General features: G+C 45.6%; 1 protein-coding gene across 1 annotated transcript; it reads left to right on the top strand.

Annotated features, from left to right (window-relative positions):
* The first annotated feature begins 1293 nt into the window (after positions 1-1293).
* On the top strand, positions 1294-16730 carry ALDH8A1 (aldehyde dehydrogenase 8 family member A1). The gene is made up of 7 exons (XM_080999697.1): positions 1294-1530; positions 3921-4068; positions 4362-4517; positions 6221-6370; positions 6829-7085; positions 9480-9641; positions 15340-16730. Exons 1-7 carry the CDS (start codon positions 1393-1395, stop codon positions 15802-15804), a joined length of 1476 nt encoding a protein of 491 aa, XP_080855823.1. The 5' UTR covers positions 1294-1392; the 3' UTR covers positions 15805-16730.
* Positions 16731-16999: the final 269 nt, after the last annotated feature.

Here is a 16999-nt window from a genome sequence, read left to right as displayed (position 1 = left end):
CACCTAAGTCTGAAGGTGTATAAGCACTCTGCACATCTCAGAACACCCACAAAGTCTACAGCAACTCCTGGAATCTTACCTTTACATGGGCCATCTTTTAAAGACAGGTCAAGTGTATTGATTTTCTCTTCACCTATCAATTACATGGTCTAAATGAGCTACAATGCCAGTACTTCTAAAATGAAGATGATCAGTCTATCTTTTGTTGGTGTAGATAGTGGTCATCACTGTCTTTGGGGGTGGGAATTCTGCCCCTGTACTTTGCCTCATCAGATCGGCAGTGGCTCTGGAACTGATTGCACAACAGAACTTCTCCTCTCCATATCTCCCTTGTGCACACCCACATCTGCTCTGGGGGTTTGAGGGAACCGCAGAACAGATTGAGGAGCGGGGGAATGCAGCAGAATGAAAGGTGGAGAATGTTTTGTTGTGAAGCTGGAAGTCCTTGTGCAAATGGGATAACTTGGTGGGATGCAGCCCAGAGGATCACCATCACATTAGAGGAAAACTTGCAGTTTAGAGTTTTAGAGGAAAACTTGCAGTTTCCTAAAGAAGAACCTGATAGCTTATCATGCAAGTCAAGGGGGAGGGAGATGGTTTCAGGGCCACTGAAATATCGATTGTATAATTTCCATGTGTGTTCAATGCACATAATCCCTAGTCTTTCTTATTTGGAGGTCATAGCATGCTGGATTGCATTACAGTTGGTTTTTTAAGTCTATTTTGGATTCTTATTGTGCAGATAGCTTAAAATGCAATACATCTGCACAATTTTAACTGAGCAACAGCTAATATACCTGCTTCTAGAGGTAAGTAAAAAACCACTTACAGCGATCTAAATATTTTTGGAACTAGCCTTAAGCCCATGAAGATGAATTAATAAATTTAAAGGGAAAGTTGTGTGTGCTTAATATATACCCAGCCGAAGGCCTGCTACAGTAGGGTAATTTGTTACATATAATAATTATCAGCCTATACATTCCATGCCTGTTTCCTCTCGCATCAAGTAATGTTCACATTTGAAGTCTGCACTGAATCAATCATGTATTTTGTGTAGAGAGGCATTTGGATTTTTTTTCACATGTTGGCTATTTTATGCAAAGTTGTACCAATACCAGTTTCAGACACTCACCACCACATGTACATGGTAAAATCATCCTGTGTGGGCATCATAATCTAGAAAACAAACAAGTGAATTGGGCATTATCATCAGCATATGTCCATGGTATCTAGCATTGTCTGAAGAGAGATGGAAATTTCCCATTCGGAGATCCAGTTAACGAAGTTAAAGGGAGGGAGGGAGGAGCTCTGGCTTACAAGCATAAATCAATAGATGTGCACTATGAACTGAAAGCTCACTGAAAGTACTCGGATCATGCCAACGGAGTCACAATGGCCGGCTCAAAGACTCACTTGGTTTTGGAGAACTATATAGGAGGCCAATTTATTCCTTGCTCCTCATATTTAGATTCCTATGACCCGTCTACAGGAGAAGTTTATTGCAAGGTGCCAGACAGTGGCAGAGAGGAGGTGAGTTCCTGTATAGATTCAACTCCTTGTCATGATATCAGGGTAATTGCCTGGACAATTAACAAAAATGGTTTGCAGCTGATATTATTTGTTTAAGTTTTCTCCAGTATAAAACTAATAGTGAAATTGCCTTATGTTTTGTATTATGCTGCTAAATATTTGCATAGAACGTCTGTGTGGCATTGGTTAATGGCATTGGTTTGAAGCTTTAAAATCTTTGAATCAAAACTTTCCACTAGTTGAAGCCCTTGATGTTCCTACCCAAGTTTAATGTACTTTCCCTTGAAGTTTTTGAAAAGGCAATTAATTGCTTGTTACATGACTGTGTTCATGGCCTCTTACACCTAATGTATTATTCCTTAAGGCTTTGAAAAGAACTGAGTTAAATCAAAATATCTATTTGTAATGACTGAAGTTGCAAAAAAACAAACCGACATATATGTTTTTGCAGTTTCACGTCAACCTTCAGCATTGCCAGTCTATCAAATATTTGCTAAGCACTGATAAGTAATGGTTGAAGTGTAACTAGCTGGGTTTGCTAAAGTTTAAACTTGCTGCCTGAAGCTTTGTGCTTTCCTAGTTTGCTTCTGTATGTAAACAGAAGGGGTGATTTTATATTTGATCAAGTATGTTTAGAGAAGAACTTCAAGTAGCCACTTGCATTGACCTGTGATCCAGCCTTCCCCAAGGCTGTGTCCTCCATTTGTATGTGCACTTACATAGATGGAGATAGAGATGGAGTGTTTGTGTACTCCTTAGGGGGAAAAAACTTGCAGTGGGCTCCATTTTTATTTCAAGGCTTGGTAACTGCTGTGGAACACTCTCGTAATCCTTGCTGTAACATCTAAGAGCATTCCTCATGCGGATCAGGGCCCCCACTTTCTGCATTCCCTGCCAGCGACAGTCAGTGATGAGACTGGGAAAATGCACAATCTGCTGGCTTCTGTCTATGTGATGACTGGTCCTAAACCAAGGGTGGGGATCCTATGGTTCCCCAGATGATGATAGACTCCAACTCCTATGAACTGTAACCATTGGCCAGACTGGACTGAGACTTCATGGTAACTGGTGTTCAACAACATCTGGAAGATAACATTTCCTCACCCAAACATCATGATAGGGTTGGTGAGAGTTTGACAACAGCTTTTGGCAAATGTGTAAACTTGACTTTTAGATGACTGTTCAGACCGGCCTGCTGCTTTTTCAGTGCTTGTGTTCTTCTTCCACTCCACTGGGTCATCAGTGCTCCTCATATTCATTGAGGCCAGATGGGTTTCTGTTGTTCCTGGTTGCTGCTTAGCACAGGAGTTGCTAATCTTTTGGGGCCCATAAGCACATTTGCGAACTGGAGAAACAGCTACTGTAGTTTCTTGCTATTACCCTTAAAACGAAAGCTCAACAGTGCCACCTAATGTAATAAATTGGAAGATGACATACAGACGGAAGAGTATTGTTCCTAGACAGGGCTAACACATCCTTCTCCAACTTTGGGTCCCCAGTTTACAAGTCCCATCATTCCTAGCCAGCATGGCCAGTGTCTGAGGATGGTGCAAGTTATAGACCCAACAACATTTGTAGATCTAACATTGGGCAAGTCAAGCGATAGTCTTGGCAATAGCTTAACTTCTGCTTCTAAAGAAGAGGTGCCTGTCTCACAGCTGCCCAGAAGATAAGTCTAATAGTAGTAGCAGTAGTATGCTGCCCATCTGACTGGGTTGCCCCAGCCACTCTGTGTGGCTCTCATCAAACATAGAGCACAATACAGCATCACACACTAAAAGCTTCCCTCAACAGTTGTGATAACTGCTGATTCTGAACACTACTCTCATACATGGCTGGTGGCTGTGGTTGATCTAGGTAGCTAAGAAGCAATTTATATATGCTCCAGAGTAGGGGTGCAATATCTGTGGTCCTCCTGATGTTGTTGGACTCCAACTCCCATCGCCCATGGCCATTGGCCATGCTAGTTGGGACTGATAAAAATCGAAACTCAACAACATCTGAAGGGCCACTCATTCCACATCCCTGCTCTAGAGCCTATTTTTAATACTTATTAATTTCCCCCGTGTATTTCTGCTATGGTTTTCTACTTGGAATGGTGCCCTGGCTTGAAGTGAGTCATGGAAAGGGTGATACAATAAATACATCGGAAGCTGCCTTATGCAGATTCAAATTATTGATCTTCTTAGCTCAATATTGTCTATACTGACGGTCTGGGTTCCAGACTGGAGTCCATCCTAGCCCTACCTGGAGATGCCAAGGAGTGAACTTGGTGCTTTGCCACGAAGCAACGGCCTTTCCCCCCTTTTCCTCATAATTTCGGTTAACATACACTGTGCATTTTGGTTTTGCTGAACACCACCCAAACTGCATTCATTCATCTTTTTAAGGTGGAGGCGGCTGTCACTGCTGCCCAAAATGCTTTCCCAGGCTGGTCGGCCAAAAGCCCCCAGGAAAGGTCAAAAATAATGAGCAAGTTGGCAGACCTTATTGAAGAAGATCTGGAGTCATTTGCTCAAGCAGAATCAAAGGATCAAGGTAAAGACAGAAGCCTGTTTGGGCTGCGCTTCCAAGTGGTAATAGGGTGAAGGAAATGGTGTTCTCTTTGAGTTTTCACCTTCCTACTTGCTCTTCGTTTTGCATAATCAATACATAATACTTGCACGCCTCATCAAGTACAACTGCGTGCTTCCCTGCACATTTCTGTAAACTGCATGTAAGTTGTAGTGGTTGCAGTGGGGTGGGGGCACTAGCTATGAAAGCTGGGCAATTAATTCCTTGCTTAAATAACAAAAGCTCCGTGGTATTTGTCAACTGGTTCTCTGTTTCAGGGAAAACCATTACGTTTGCTAGAATGGTGGACATCCCCCGATCTGTATACAATTTCCGTTTCTTTTCGACGTCCATCCTTCACCAGACAGCAGAATGTACACAGATGGACCATGTGGGCTGTATGCATTATACTGAGAGAACACCTGTGGGAATTGGTAAGGCCTATTATGGAGTGTGCTGTTTGCACACGACCCAGCAGTGCTCAGCTGTGACCCGGACACCTTTGTTAGGATCTATTGCGGCCTGAGCCCATTCCAGAATTTACCACCTCAAAGGTTAACGAGGACAACATGAGGAAGGGCCATAGCTCAATGGTCTGAATAAAGTATTTCAGATAATTTAACAAAATAAATCACATTCCAATCTACATCAAGCCATGCCCCAGAATATGCCTACAATTTCCATCCCTTGTTTCTTTGTTTTTACAGTTTTGCACACCATAGATTTTACAACAAAACACAACATCCCATAACCTTCAATGGAGTATGAAGCTTTTGTAAATGGGAAGAGCAGATAAATTTCACATTTTAAATACAAGCTTTTAATCCCACATTCTGATAAAACGTAATGTGCTTTCTGTTTATGGAATTCCACAGATATGCCACTAGGTGTCACAATTTTACTTCAGAATTTTAAAATATTATTGCTGCCGCTGCTGCTGCTACTACTACTACTACTACTACTACTACTACTATGCCTCAACAAGGTGTTCTCAGCATTATACCTCAACATCCTGGTGCATTGGACAGCTGCTTCCTATGCAAGCCTTGTGGACTCCAGTATACTCAAAATATTAACTTTTGCTGGATCAATCTCAATTTCAAATCTAAGGAAACATTCTGTGTAATTAAGCATTTACAAGCAACAATGAAAGGTTTAGCTTTCTGTAAGGACCCAGTGATTCCCTCCAACAGTTTAGGAGGTGCCGAAGCACACAAAGCAAGTATGCCATAAATAGACACCAGCAAATGTTTCAATCGCAGCTATTGCCACTCTGCACTAGTCAGTAATTGATATTTAAGTTGTAAAACAGGAAATAACAAAGATTCTTCATCTGAGCCTCTCAGCCAGTCTAATATATACCTTATATATCCCACATTCATTCAATTCCTTCCACACAAAATGTGTGTATTAATGCTGAATTATTTTAATAATAAAAACCTTTCAAAAAAAAATTCCTTCCACACAAAAAAGTCTGCCTCTCAATCTTCAAATCTGGACTGCCCTATAAAGTTTGTTTAGTGTGAGCATATGGGTCAAATTTTAACTGGCAGCATATGCCGCCTCTCTCTTGTTGCTAAAATGGTCTGGTCTTGAAATTCATAATGCTTCTTGCTTATCTTGGATGGAGGACAGAGAGGGGTGTAGCCTACTGCACGAAGGCAAGAGTCGCACTGCTTTGCCGAGGTAGGATGGCTCAGTCAGTAGAGCATGGGACTCTTAATCTCGGGATCATGGGTTTCAGCTGCATCTTGGGCAAAATATTCCTGCATTGCAGGGGACTGGACTAGATGACTCTCGTGGTCCATTCCAGCTCTACAATTCTATGATTCTAAACACACTTTTCCCTCTGGCCCCACCCACCACAGCCATGTGTCCTCTGGATAGTTGCACAGAAGGAAATATGATCCTCTGGCTGAAAAATTTTGCCCTCGCCCTACACAGATGAATATTTCCTCTGTAGGCTAGCAGCCAGAATGAGTCCTTGAGGGTAGAGTAGAAGGAAAAACAGTTGAAGCTCATGCAGTGTTGCCATGCTGGGTATTGGGGAATCTCAACTTTTGTCAAAATGTCAAGACTCCCATTTTAAACCAATTTATTTCATTTCTCTCCTTAAAAAATGACAATAAAAATAAAGCTGGCTTAATTAGTCCTTGGAATTTGCCACTTTACTTGCTGACCTGGAAAATTGCGCCGGCTATTGCGTATGGAAACACTGTCATTGCCAAACCCAGTGAGATGACATCTGCTACTGCTTGGATGATGTGCAAGCTTCTCAATAAAGCAGGTAATTCCCCAAATGATGTATTAGTATAGGGGTGTCATATTTTCTGTAAATCAATCTGCATAGTGTCAATACAGTGGTTCCCCGGGTTACAGATGCTTCAGGTTACAGACACTTCAGGTTACAGACTCCGCTAACCCAGAAATAGTACCTCTGGTTAAGAGCTTTGCTTCAGGATGAGAACAGAAATTGTGTGGCGCCGGCGGAGCAACAGTGGGAGGCCCCATTAGCTAAAGTGGTACCTCAGGTTAAGAACTGTTTCAGGTTAAAAACGGACCTCCAGAACGAATTAAGTTCTTAACCCGAGGTACCACTGTATAGTAACAAAACAGTTGACACATTTGCATCCCAATGTGTATACCTGTATATTGCTATAGGATGCAGGGTAGTCTTTAAAGCAGCATGCTACCACGTTTACAAAGAGAAAGAGTGTTGATGTTTTCTTTATTTCTACCTGCAAGGTATTCCTCCAGGTGTGGTGAACATCATATTTGGGAGTGGTCCGAAAGCTGGAGATGCTCTAGTTTCTCATCCCAAGGTGTCATTGATTTCCTTCACGGGAAGCACTCTCACTGGCCAGCGCATCATTGAAAGGAGTGCTCCGTATTGTAAGAAGCTCTCTCTGGAGCTTGGAGGAAAAAATCCAGCTATCATCTTTGAGGATGCCAACTTAGATGAATGTGTTCCTACTTCTGTAAGATCCAGCTTTGCGAATCAGGTATGGAAAGCGGGCAACTCCCTGTCTCTTGATACTAAGTTCATTGCTTTGCTTTTGAAACTCCAAAAATGTGCATGCCCTCCCTAACAGAATTTTATCCTGAGGGGGTAATTTTGAATACGGGAACTGATTTCTACAAGGCTATCCCACAAGGGACAAACTGAGTGGATACCAAGACATAAATATCAAGTGATAGGAATGAATAAGCAAATGCTAATCCTCTTGATTTATTATTGGCTAGTGCTTTTTCAGCTTCCTCAGAGCATGTTCAGAGAAAATTTGAGTTCTGTTTGAGAATTCCCTCCTAGTCCGTAGATGTGTTGATGCAAGTGCACAGATGGTGTTTCTGACACCCCGTGAGTGTTGGTATTATCTGGTGCCATGCGTATAATTCCACTTGCACATTGGGAACTGTTGTCTAGTTGCCATACCAAGCAAATGCATCTGAGATACTTGAGAATCTGAGGAACATATTGACAACAGCAAGAAGACGCCCACACCCTGATAGTCCTGTGGCAGAAGGTCACTTGGAAAAATCCCCCTACAGTAGAAGAGTGCTTGGGTATGATAGATGGCAATGAAACATGCATTAATTGCCACCTACACCCCCCTACACCCCACCATGTGTAGTGCTGTAGTACCACTTGGAATCATATTTACATGTAAGAGAGTACTTGGTAGAATTAGCAGTGGGAGGCAATGAAAAATTCATTCAGCTACAATCAAAAGGCTTGAGATGCCTCAGTAGAGAATATATGGTCACCAAGGAAGAATTGCTTGGTTGATTTGATTATTTGATTGGGTAGTCAATTTGCTGTTGAATGGGATGCTTGGAGGAGGTGCAACGAGGGTCCCTTGGCTGCACACACAGATCTGTAGAGCCTATATGCCGTTGCAGTGCAAGTGGAACCCACACTTAAATTCCACATTTAGAAACTTGCCTAGGTAAATATTATTGCAATTGTTGCTAGAGGTTTTGATTAACTGTTTTTATGCCATAGATCTGTGCACGCGCACACACACACACATTTAAAAAGCTGGGTTGTGGAATATGATAGATAAGTGTTTTCCCCCCCTCCTCACATGCAGCACAAATTATGTGTTGATTTCACACAGCCCATCAGAGTTTTAACAAAATCTTCAATAAATGGTAAGGAATTTGCAGTGATCTCCTCACATGCACTGTTTGCTTTAGCTCCCTCGTCTGCTGAATGTTGGCTGTCCAGGTGCAGAAGCTTGTTAGTCATTAAGATCCAGAGGGATGGCATTTGTTAATTGAGCATCACAAATTGATCAGATCCGTTTTCCAAGTTGACTAATTGCAAACTTCAGTGGTGTCGCTGTTCAGTAATTATGCAGGAAGCACAGTGTGATATCAATCAGATGACAGGCTTGTGTGGGTAATTTGCTCCAAATTTCCACGCAGAAATGGTTAACACTTTTAAACATTCAGTTACTGTTTTGGAAGCTGCAGCCTTTGTCATCTCATTCGCCCCATCCAGCGCTGTGGCCATATAGGCTGCATTCCCACTGTGGAAGGACGTGTGGATCCAGAATTGTTAAGACTGTGTTCATGGAAGACTATCTTACCTGGCCACGAGTGATCACCAAAGATCTATTTGAAAAGGCTGTCCTCAGCTGATTCAAACACGAAACATCTGTTACTTGATATTCCTTCACTCAGTGGTGTCAGTCAAATGTCTGACGGCCTTTTCACACATGAGCTGGACATCACTGCTGTTGTGAACAGGCACGTGTGGTGGTGATGGGATGAATAATATTTGCAATGGGAAATAGAGAAGGTGAGGACCAGGACATCCCAGGGAGGGATTTTCCAGCAGAGAATCTGAGTGGGAGAGAGCACCTATCAATTCATCCCTGCAAATTCCTCCAAAAGATTACTGCCCCTGCCCCCAATCTGGGTCTGAAATTAGAAGTGAATTTGATTGTAGGGAAAAAAGTGTGTGTGTGTGTGTTGTGTGTGTGTGTGTAGATTGACAGGAGATAATCAGTAGCTACAAGAGGAGTTAAATATCCCTTCTCATACCTAATTATTGTCCCTGTAAGTGACCTTCCACCCTGTTATCTGGGCAAACATGGAGTTAGGAGCTCACATCTGTTAAGATAGCTAATGTCTATGTGGTACTAGGGGCAAACAATATAACCACATGCTGATATTTGCACTTGATGGAGTAATTCCAGGGCCTCAGGTAGCATGTGCTGGGGAATGGGGCAGTAAGTAACCACACCTACTTTGGTGAACAGCTAGGATCTAGAATCAATATATATTGAAAGCAGAAGACAAGTATAAATGAATCTGGATTAAGACAAATCACATTTTTCATCCCTGACCGATATTTTTTCTTCCCTCCTGCCTCTCCATCCTATTACTAGGGTGAAATATGTCTCTGCACCAGCAGAATCTTTGTTCAGAGAAACATTTACAATGAATTCTTGAGAAGGTTTGTGGAAGCTGTCAAAAAGTGGAAAGTTGGAAACCCCTCAGATCCCACAATTGACCAGGGAGCACTGATAAGTAAAGAACATTTAGCAAAGGTAAAGAAAAAGAAAAACCAAGGTTGATTATTTGTGATCAAATAAAGTGCTGTTTTTCTTTCTGGCTTGAAAATAAAGGACCTCAGGACATGAAGAGAGTGATTTTTTCTCACATCACTGTAAATTCACAGTCATTTTGGGATAGGGAACAGGGCAGAACTTTTAGCTGATTTTGAGGCCCAGTATACCTTTCAAAATTTAAGCACTGCAGTTGTTAGAATTGCATGTAAATTCACTCCAGGTGACAAGGAATTAAAAATGTTGCTTCCTCTTGCAAGCTTGTTTTCCAGATATGTTGTGTTATGTACTGAGTTGAATAGGATCCAAACTGTAGCAGTCTGATTGGTCCTAGAACAATAGGATCCAAAAGGCAGCAGTCTGATTGGTCCTAGAACAATAGGATTCAGAATGCAGCAGTCTGATTGGTCCTAGAACAATGCAGCAGTATGATTGGTTGGCAGGAACCACCCAATCCTGCTCCAGATAGAAGTGAATCCACAACCTGATTGGCTTACAGTAGAATTCCAGAATTAGCCAATCATGTGCAGCCCATTGTGTAAATAATGTATATAAAGCAGATACTGTGAGGGGACATTTATTCATTTCCTCCTCACCACTATGAGCTGAATAAAGAGCATGAAATCACTTTGCGACTCTGAGTATATTTCACTGGCGACGAGGATGGGATCCCGCTGAGCTGACTGCCACACACAGCACCGCAGCACCGCCAACTGCCGCACCGCTGCCTCGCACCGTGTATCCAGGCTTCAGCTCCGGGGCACAAGGAACTCAGAATGGCAGCCAACAGCAGCTTCTCGCCATTCAACCCAGCATCTGGAGACTGGGAAGCGTACGCCTCCCGTTTCACCTTCCTCCTAGAAGCCAAAGGGGTCACCGACGAAGAAGACGCCAAGAAGAGGGCGATATTCTTCAGCGTCTGCGGAGAGGAGACGTTTGAAATCGCCCGGGCTCTCCTTGCGCCTGAAGACGTCGCTACTGTTCCATACAAAACAATAATGGAACAGCTGAAGGGGCACTTTTCGCCGCAGCCCTCAGTGGTGGCTCGTCGAAATGCCTTCTACGCAAAGCGGCAAGCCCCTGGGGAAACCATAACTGGGTTTGTGACCTCTCTCCGCCAAGCCGCCCGGTTCTGCAACTTCTCAGAGCTGGAGAACATGCTTCGTGACCGCCTCGTCGGTGGCCTGAAGGATGAGAAGCTGCAACGACGCCTCTACGCTAAGAAGGACCTAACGTTCCAGGTCGCTCTGGAGGAGGCCCTGGCAACAGAAGCTGCCGAGAGGTCGACCCAAGAGGCACGGCCGAGCCTGCCATCCCAACCGAGGGTCCACCATGAAGACCTCACCGACGACTCAGGATCCGACAGGGAGGAGATGCACCGAGTACAGCAGCGCACTCAAGCAGCGCACAGACCACAGCTGCCTCGACGAGAAGGAGGGAACTGCGCAAGCTGCGGGGAGAGTCACGAGAGGAGGACCTGCCGTTTCCGCAACGCAGAGTGCAGGCAGTGCAGAAAATCGGGACACATCGCCCGGGTGTGTCGGGCTCGGCCCACCCGACACCAGGCATCAGATGACCAATCCAAGAGCCCCAGGTCCCGGGGCCCAACGCACCAAGGCAACTCGACGGAGCTCACGGACTTCCAGGTATACCAGTTGCCCCACCCCAACGTAGAGAAAATTTATGTAGAGGTACAGATAGAGGGGGCCCCATGCCGCATGGAGCTTGACACGGGTTCAACTCTATCCATAATCTCGGCAAGGACCTTAAGGAAACTGTGTCCCACTGGGGGTCCCAAACTCAGGCCGGCCCCATTCACCCTCCGGGACTTCCAGAAACGTAAGGTCCCCACAATGGGGGTGGGGACCTTCAGGGTGCAATACCGAGGGCGGACGCGGCAACTGGACTTGCTTGTGGTCAAGGGCCCCTACATCAGCTTACTGGGATTGGCATGGTTTGGACCACTGGGGCTAGCTGTCACCGGGGTGAACCACACTAGCTTACAAGTGGACGTGGACGCCATATGCAAGGAATTTCCAGGGGTTTTCGATGGAAAATTGGGACAGTATACGGGCCCCCCCATTGCGCTACAGCTTGACCCCGCAGTACGACCGGTCAGGCTCAAGGCCCGCCGGGTCCCGTTCGCCTTGAAACCCCGTATAGACGAGGAATTGGACCGACTCGTAGAGCAAGGAGTGCTGGAGCCGGTGCCTAATGCTCCCTGGGAAACCCCAATCGTCACACCCGTCAAGCCTAATGGTTCGGTCCGCATCTGCGCAGACTACAAATGTACCATAAACAAGGCCCTCACGGCCCACGCATACCCAGTGCCAGTGGTCAGCCATGTCCTTGCCACCCTGGCTGGGTCGAAAATTTTTGGCAAGCTGGACTTGGCCCAAGCATATCAACAGCTGCCAGTAGATGAGGCCACAGCAGAGGCACAGACGATTGTGACGCACAGAGGAGCGTTCAGGGTAAAGCGGCTGCAATTCGGTGTCAGCGTGGCACCAGGCATATTCCAGAATATAATGGACTCTCTCCTTAAAGGGATTCCTGGCGTCACCCCCTTCTTCGATGATGTGTTGATTGCCGGCCCCACACCAGAGGAGTTTGAGGACCGCCTCCGCACCGTTCTGCACCGTTTCCAGACGGCGGGTCTCAAGGTGAAGCGGGAAAAATGTCTACTAGGAGTGCCTCAGGTGGACTTTCTGGGATTTATGGTGGACGCAGAAGGGAAGCAGAGTCTGTTATGGGGAAGCAGAGTCGTTGTTCCCCAGCCCCTCTGCAAAAGGGTCCTCACAGCCCTACACGAGACACATCCAGGGGTAGTAAGAATGAAGGCCCTTGCCAGGAGTTATGTGTGGTGGCCGGGGATCGATGGAGAGATAGAGGCCTGGGTCAAACACTGCCAGGCCTGCCAAGAATCCCGCCCAGATCCCCCAAGGGCCCCAGTCCAGTCCTGGGAGTCCGCCCGAGCACCATGGTCACGCCTGCATGTGGATTTCGCTGGCCCCTTTCAGGGGAAAACATTCTTCATAGTGGTGGACTCCTACACCAAATGGCTGGAAGTCGCACTGGTACCGTCCACTTCCACGTCCGCAGCCATCCGGGTACTACGCAGGCTGTTTGCAACCCACGGGCTCCCTGACACTCTCGTCTCAGACAACGGGACTGCATTTACGTCAGGAGAATTCCAAACCTTCACAGCGCAGAACGCCATCCGCCACATCCGTTCGGCGCCGTTCCACCCTGCCACCAATGGCCAAGCAGAACGCATGGTGCGGACCACCAAGGACACCCTTCGCCGCATGACGCAAGGGGACTGGGAGTACCGCCTTGCCACATTCCTTCTAGCACAGCACAGCACCCCCAGCTCAACGACTGGCCGGAGCCCCGCTGAACTACTAGTGGGTCGGCGCCTTGCAATCAGATTGGACCGCCTTCACCCCGATAGAGCTCAGGATGAGGTAGTGGTGGGGGAAGGCAGGAACCCCCGGACCTTCGAGGCCCAGGACCCAGTGTACGCAAAGAATTTTGGGGCAGGCCCAGCATGGGTACCCGCCACAATCACCAGGGTCACTGGCCCCGTGTCGTACGAGGTGCTAACGGATGGGGGGCAATGCTGGCGCCGCCACTGCGACCAGATACGGCGACGATTCCCGGGAGGAAACCAGGAGGAGGACAGGTCAGAGGAGTCCCAAGGGAACAGCGGGGCAGTGAGGCCCATAGAGCAGGAGGGGCCAGCAGGAGAGGCAGAATCAGTAAATACAGAGAGGACCCGTGAGGCCGAAAGGACACCGGAACCAGAACCACGACTGAGCGAGCCGGTTGCACCAGACCAAACAGCCGCATCACAGCCAGCATCCTTGGAACACGAGCCAGAACCCGGAGCCCGGACCAGGGAACACCCCAGGCCACAACGCACACGTAGGCCGCCGGCATACCTTGAGGACTATGAATGCGACCTCCCGGGCAGGACTGGAACTTAGAGGGGAGGGGTGTTATGTACTGAGTTGAATAGGATCCAAACTGTAGCAGTCTGATTGGTCCTAGAACAATAGGATCCAAAAGGCAGCAGTCTGATTGGTCCTAGAACAATAGGATTCAGAATGCAGCAGTCTGATTGGTCCTAGAACAATGCAGCAGTATGATTGGTTGGCAGGAACCACCCAATCCTGCTCCAGATAGAAGTGAATCCACAACCTGATTGGCTTACAGTAGAATTCCAGAATTAGCCAATCATGTGCAGCCCATTGTGTAAATAATGTATATAAAGCAGATACTGTGAGGGGACATTTATTCATTTCCTCCTCACCACTATGAGCTGAATAAAGAGCATGAAATCACTTTGCGACTCTGAGTATATTTCATGTTGACAGCAGGATTGAAAATAATATTTCCGATTTCCAAGAGCCAATATCAACTTTTAATGCTCCAAGGGTTTCCCCACCATTGATTACTATCAACATTATTAGTTAAGTACCTGAAATCCCTAACGCTACAGCTCTCTTCAGGTGTTACCAAACAACATCCACAAACAGATGCAGTGCAAATGAGTGCACTAGCTCCATGCCCTTCTAACACATGGAAGGTGATACTCTGAAGAAGGGAGCCTTTTGTGTCTGTGGGGGCCCCTTGCATAACTGGGATTCTGAGGCAAGAGCTTCAGGTTTTGGACTATCACCTTCCACAACTTTAGTAGGTAATAGGAGGAGGTGGAGCTAGGAAGCTTCTCCCAAAGCTGTACTGCCCCCCTGCCCCATGTGCTTGCTGTTGACATTTAGCAATGCCTGTGAAGTACAAATCACTTGGAAAAAGTCCCATACAGTGGTACCTCGGGTTAATTCGTTCTGGAGGTCCGTTCTTAATCTGAAACGGTTCTTAACCTGAAGCACCACTTTAGCTAATGGGGCCTCCCGCTGCCGCCGCAAAATTTCTGTTCTCAACTTGAATCAAAGTTCTTAACCCGAGGTACTATTTCTGGGTTAGTGGAGTCTGTAACCTGAAGCATATGTAACCCGAGGTACCACTGTATTTGGATTAGACTGGATTACTGCAATGCACCCTATGTGGGGCTTCCCTTGGGCCTGGTCCAGAAGCTTTACCTAGTGCAGAACACAGTGACTAGGGTGCTGGTGGGGGCAGCTGACCAGCAGCGTGCGACACATCGGCTAAAGCACTTGCTCTGGTTTCCCATATCCTGCTGAGCCAGGTTCAAGGGCCTTGTGTTTCCCTGGACAGTCCAGGCTGTCTTAAGCACTGCTTGAGCCCTTATACCCCGGCCAATCACTGGAGTCTGGAGGTGCACTGTTAGTTGTCCCCCTGACTGGCCTCAACCAGATGTCAGGGGCATTTAGTGTCAGTGGTCCCATGCTGTGGAACCATCTTCCAGCAGAGATTTGGCAGGCATCTTCACTTTTGACTTTCAGGAGCCTCCTGAAGACCTTTTTTTTTTTTTTACACCAAAAGGCCTTCAGAGCTGTTGAAACCTTTCACAACTACTACATTATGCTTTTAAGGTTTTCTAAAAGCATTTCTTTTGTGTGCACTGCCCTGATATTTTATGCTTCAGAAATACTTTTATACCTATAAATAAATAAAATATTTCTGTAGCCAGTCTGTGGATAATTAGAAATTGCAACCCTTTCAAAAAATGATTTGTTGCTTTTGCTCCTAATAGGTAAAGAACTACATCAAAAAAGCAGAGTCTGAAGGGGGTAAAATTCTCTGTGGAGAGGGGATCGATACTTTGACTCTTCCAACAAGAAACCGGAATGGGTATTTCATGCTTCCGACAGTCATTACTGAAATTGCCGATGACTCAAGTTGCATGCAGGATGAGATCTTTGGCCCTGTAACCTGCGTCACAGTGTTTGACACGGAAGAGGAAGTGATCAGGAGAGCGAATGGGGTCAAATACGGACTGGCAGCCACTGTCTGGTCAAGGGATGTGGGGCGGGTTCATCGCGTTGCTAAGAAACTCCAGTGTGGATTGGTGTGGACCAACTGTTGGCTTATCAGGGACTTGAATTTGCCCTTTGGCGGCATGAAAGCCTCAGGAGTAGGCAGAGAAGGAGCAAAGGATTCCTATGAGTTTTTCACTGAGGTGAAAACGATTACTATAAAACACACTGAGATGCACTGATGAAAAATATTCCGCATCAGAATAAACAAACACTGTGGTTTTTTGCTGTGCCTGTCTTTGAAATAGATAATGAGACAGGTTTGCTTACAATGTGCCCTGAAAGCCATAATTTATACTGTAATTGCATTGATGGTATAAGTTCACTGGCTAGTTGTCTGCCTGCCTGCTTCCCATGGAGAAAAGCAGGGGTACAAGTTAAAAGCTTGTAGCTGGAATGTGGGCACTTTTTAGGACCGAGTGCTCATTTTGGGGTGATGGGGTCTGCAAAATACCTGTGCTTGCAGCTGCATACTCATCATACATTTAAAGCATGTTACTTCCCCCAAGAATCCTGGGAACAAAGCAACTTGTTAAGGGTGCTGCGTACAGTATTGGAGCTCTGTGAGGGGTAAACTTCAGTTAGCCGTATACCTTGTGTTAAACAATGTGCTTTAAATGTATGGTGTGGATGAAGCCAGAGTGCCTTTGTCCCAGCTTTGCAAAAGTCTCCGCTCATATTAAACCTGCCGTCACCTGGTCTGCTCCCTGAGTCATTTGGTTGGAGAATAGGAAGATCAGAAGGTTCACATGGGCAGCTGAAGGACACCTCCAGTGTGCTGTTGCTGCACCCACGGGTGCCAAGTTAGCAACTTCTAGCTTACTGAACAGGACCAAAATGACAAATTCAAATGGAAATTCGAGAAATTATAACCTTATAACCTTTTCAAATGGAAATTCCTTCTGTGAGCTTTAGGAATAGGGAAAACAATGATTGTTTCAGATATAGCTTCCATTTACATCCATATGAGGGCAGCAGAGTGTGTTGTTTGTCCCCCCCTTGTGAATTGCTTAGGTTTAATATATTTTGATGTACGTACTTCAGAAATACATTTCTTCTGTGATGCTTTTTTTTAAACCATTAATAAAATCACTCAAAATGGAACAAACCCATAAAGAAAAAAATATTCATTTTTTAAAAATGGAAAAAGGATTCAGTTGAAAGAAAACCGTCCATGTTTTTGAGCTTTGAAGGGTAGAAAACTACCATAGTTTGACTCTATTTCACTGCCCATGGTGAAATCTTAGTGTTAAATTATGGAGAGTGAAAGGAATTCATTATACTGGACCTATGAGATGCAGTCTGATAACTGTAAAGATCTTGTAGTTTTCCATTCCTGGGGCAATGGAATTTTTCAAAAACCTTCTTTGCTGCCAG

The sequence above is a fragment of the Podarcis pityusensis genome, assembly GCF_964106645.2.
Source record: "Podarcis pityusensis genome assembly, chromosome: 3".
NCBI lineage: Eukaryota > Metazoa > Chordata > Lepidosauria > Squamata > Lacertidae > Podarcis > Podarcis pityusensis.
Note: the sequence above shows the minus strand (reverse complement) of the source record. Positions and strands in the feature narration are given on the sequence as shown.

Bases quoted from the DNA above. Each gene is read 5' to 3' on its own strand.
- ALDH8A1 (XM_080999697.1), top strand. From the start codon at position 1,393: ATGGCCGGCTCAAAGACTCACTTGGTTTTGGAGAACTATATAGGAGGC. The intron at 4,069-4,361 runs GTAAAGACAGAA...TCTCTGTTTCAG, and splicing joins AGCAGAATCAAAGGATCAAG to GGAAAACCATTACGTTTGCT. The intron at 7,086-9,479 runs GTATGGAAAGCG...TCCTATTACTAG, and splicing joins GATCCAGCTTTGCGAATCAG to GGTGAAATATGTCTCTGCAC.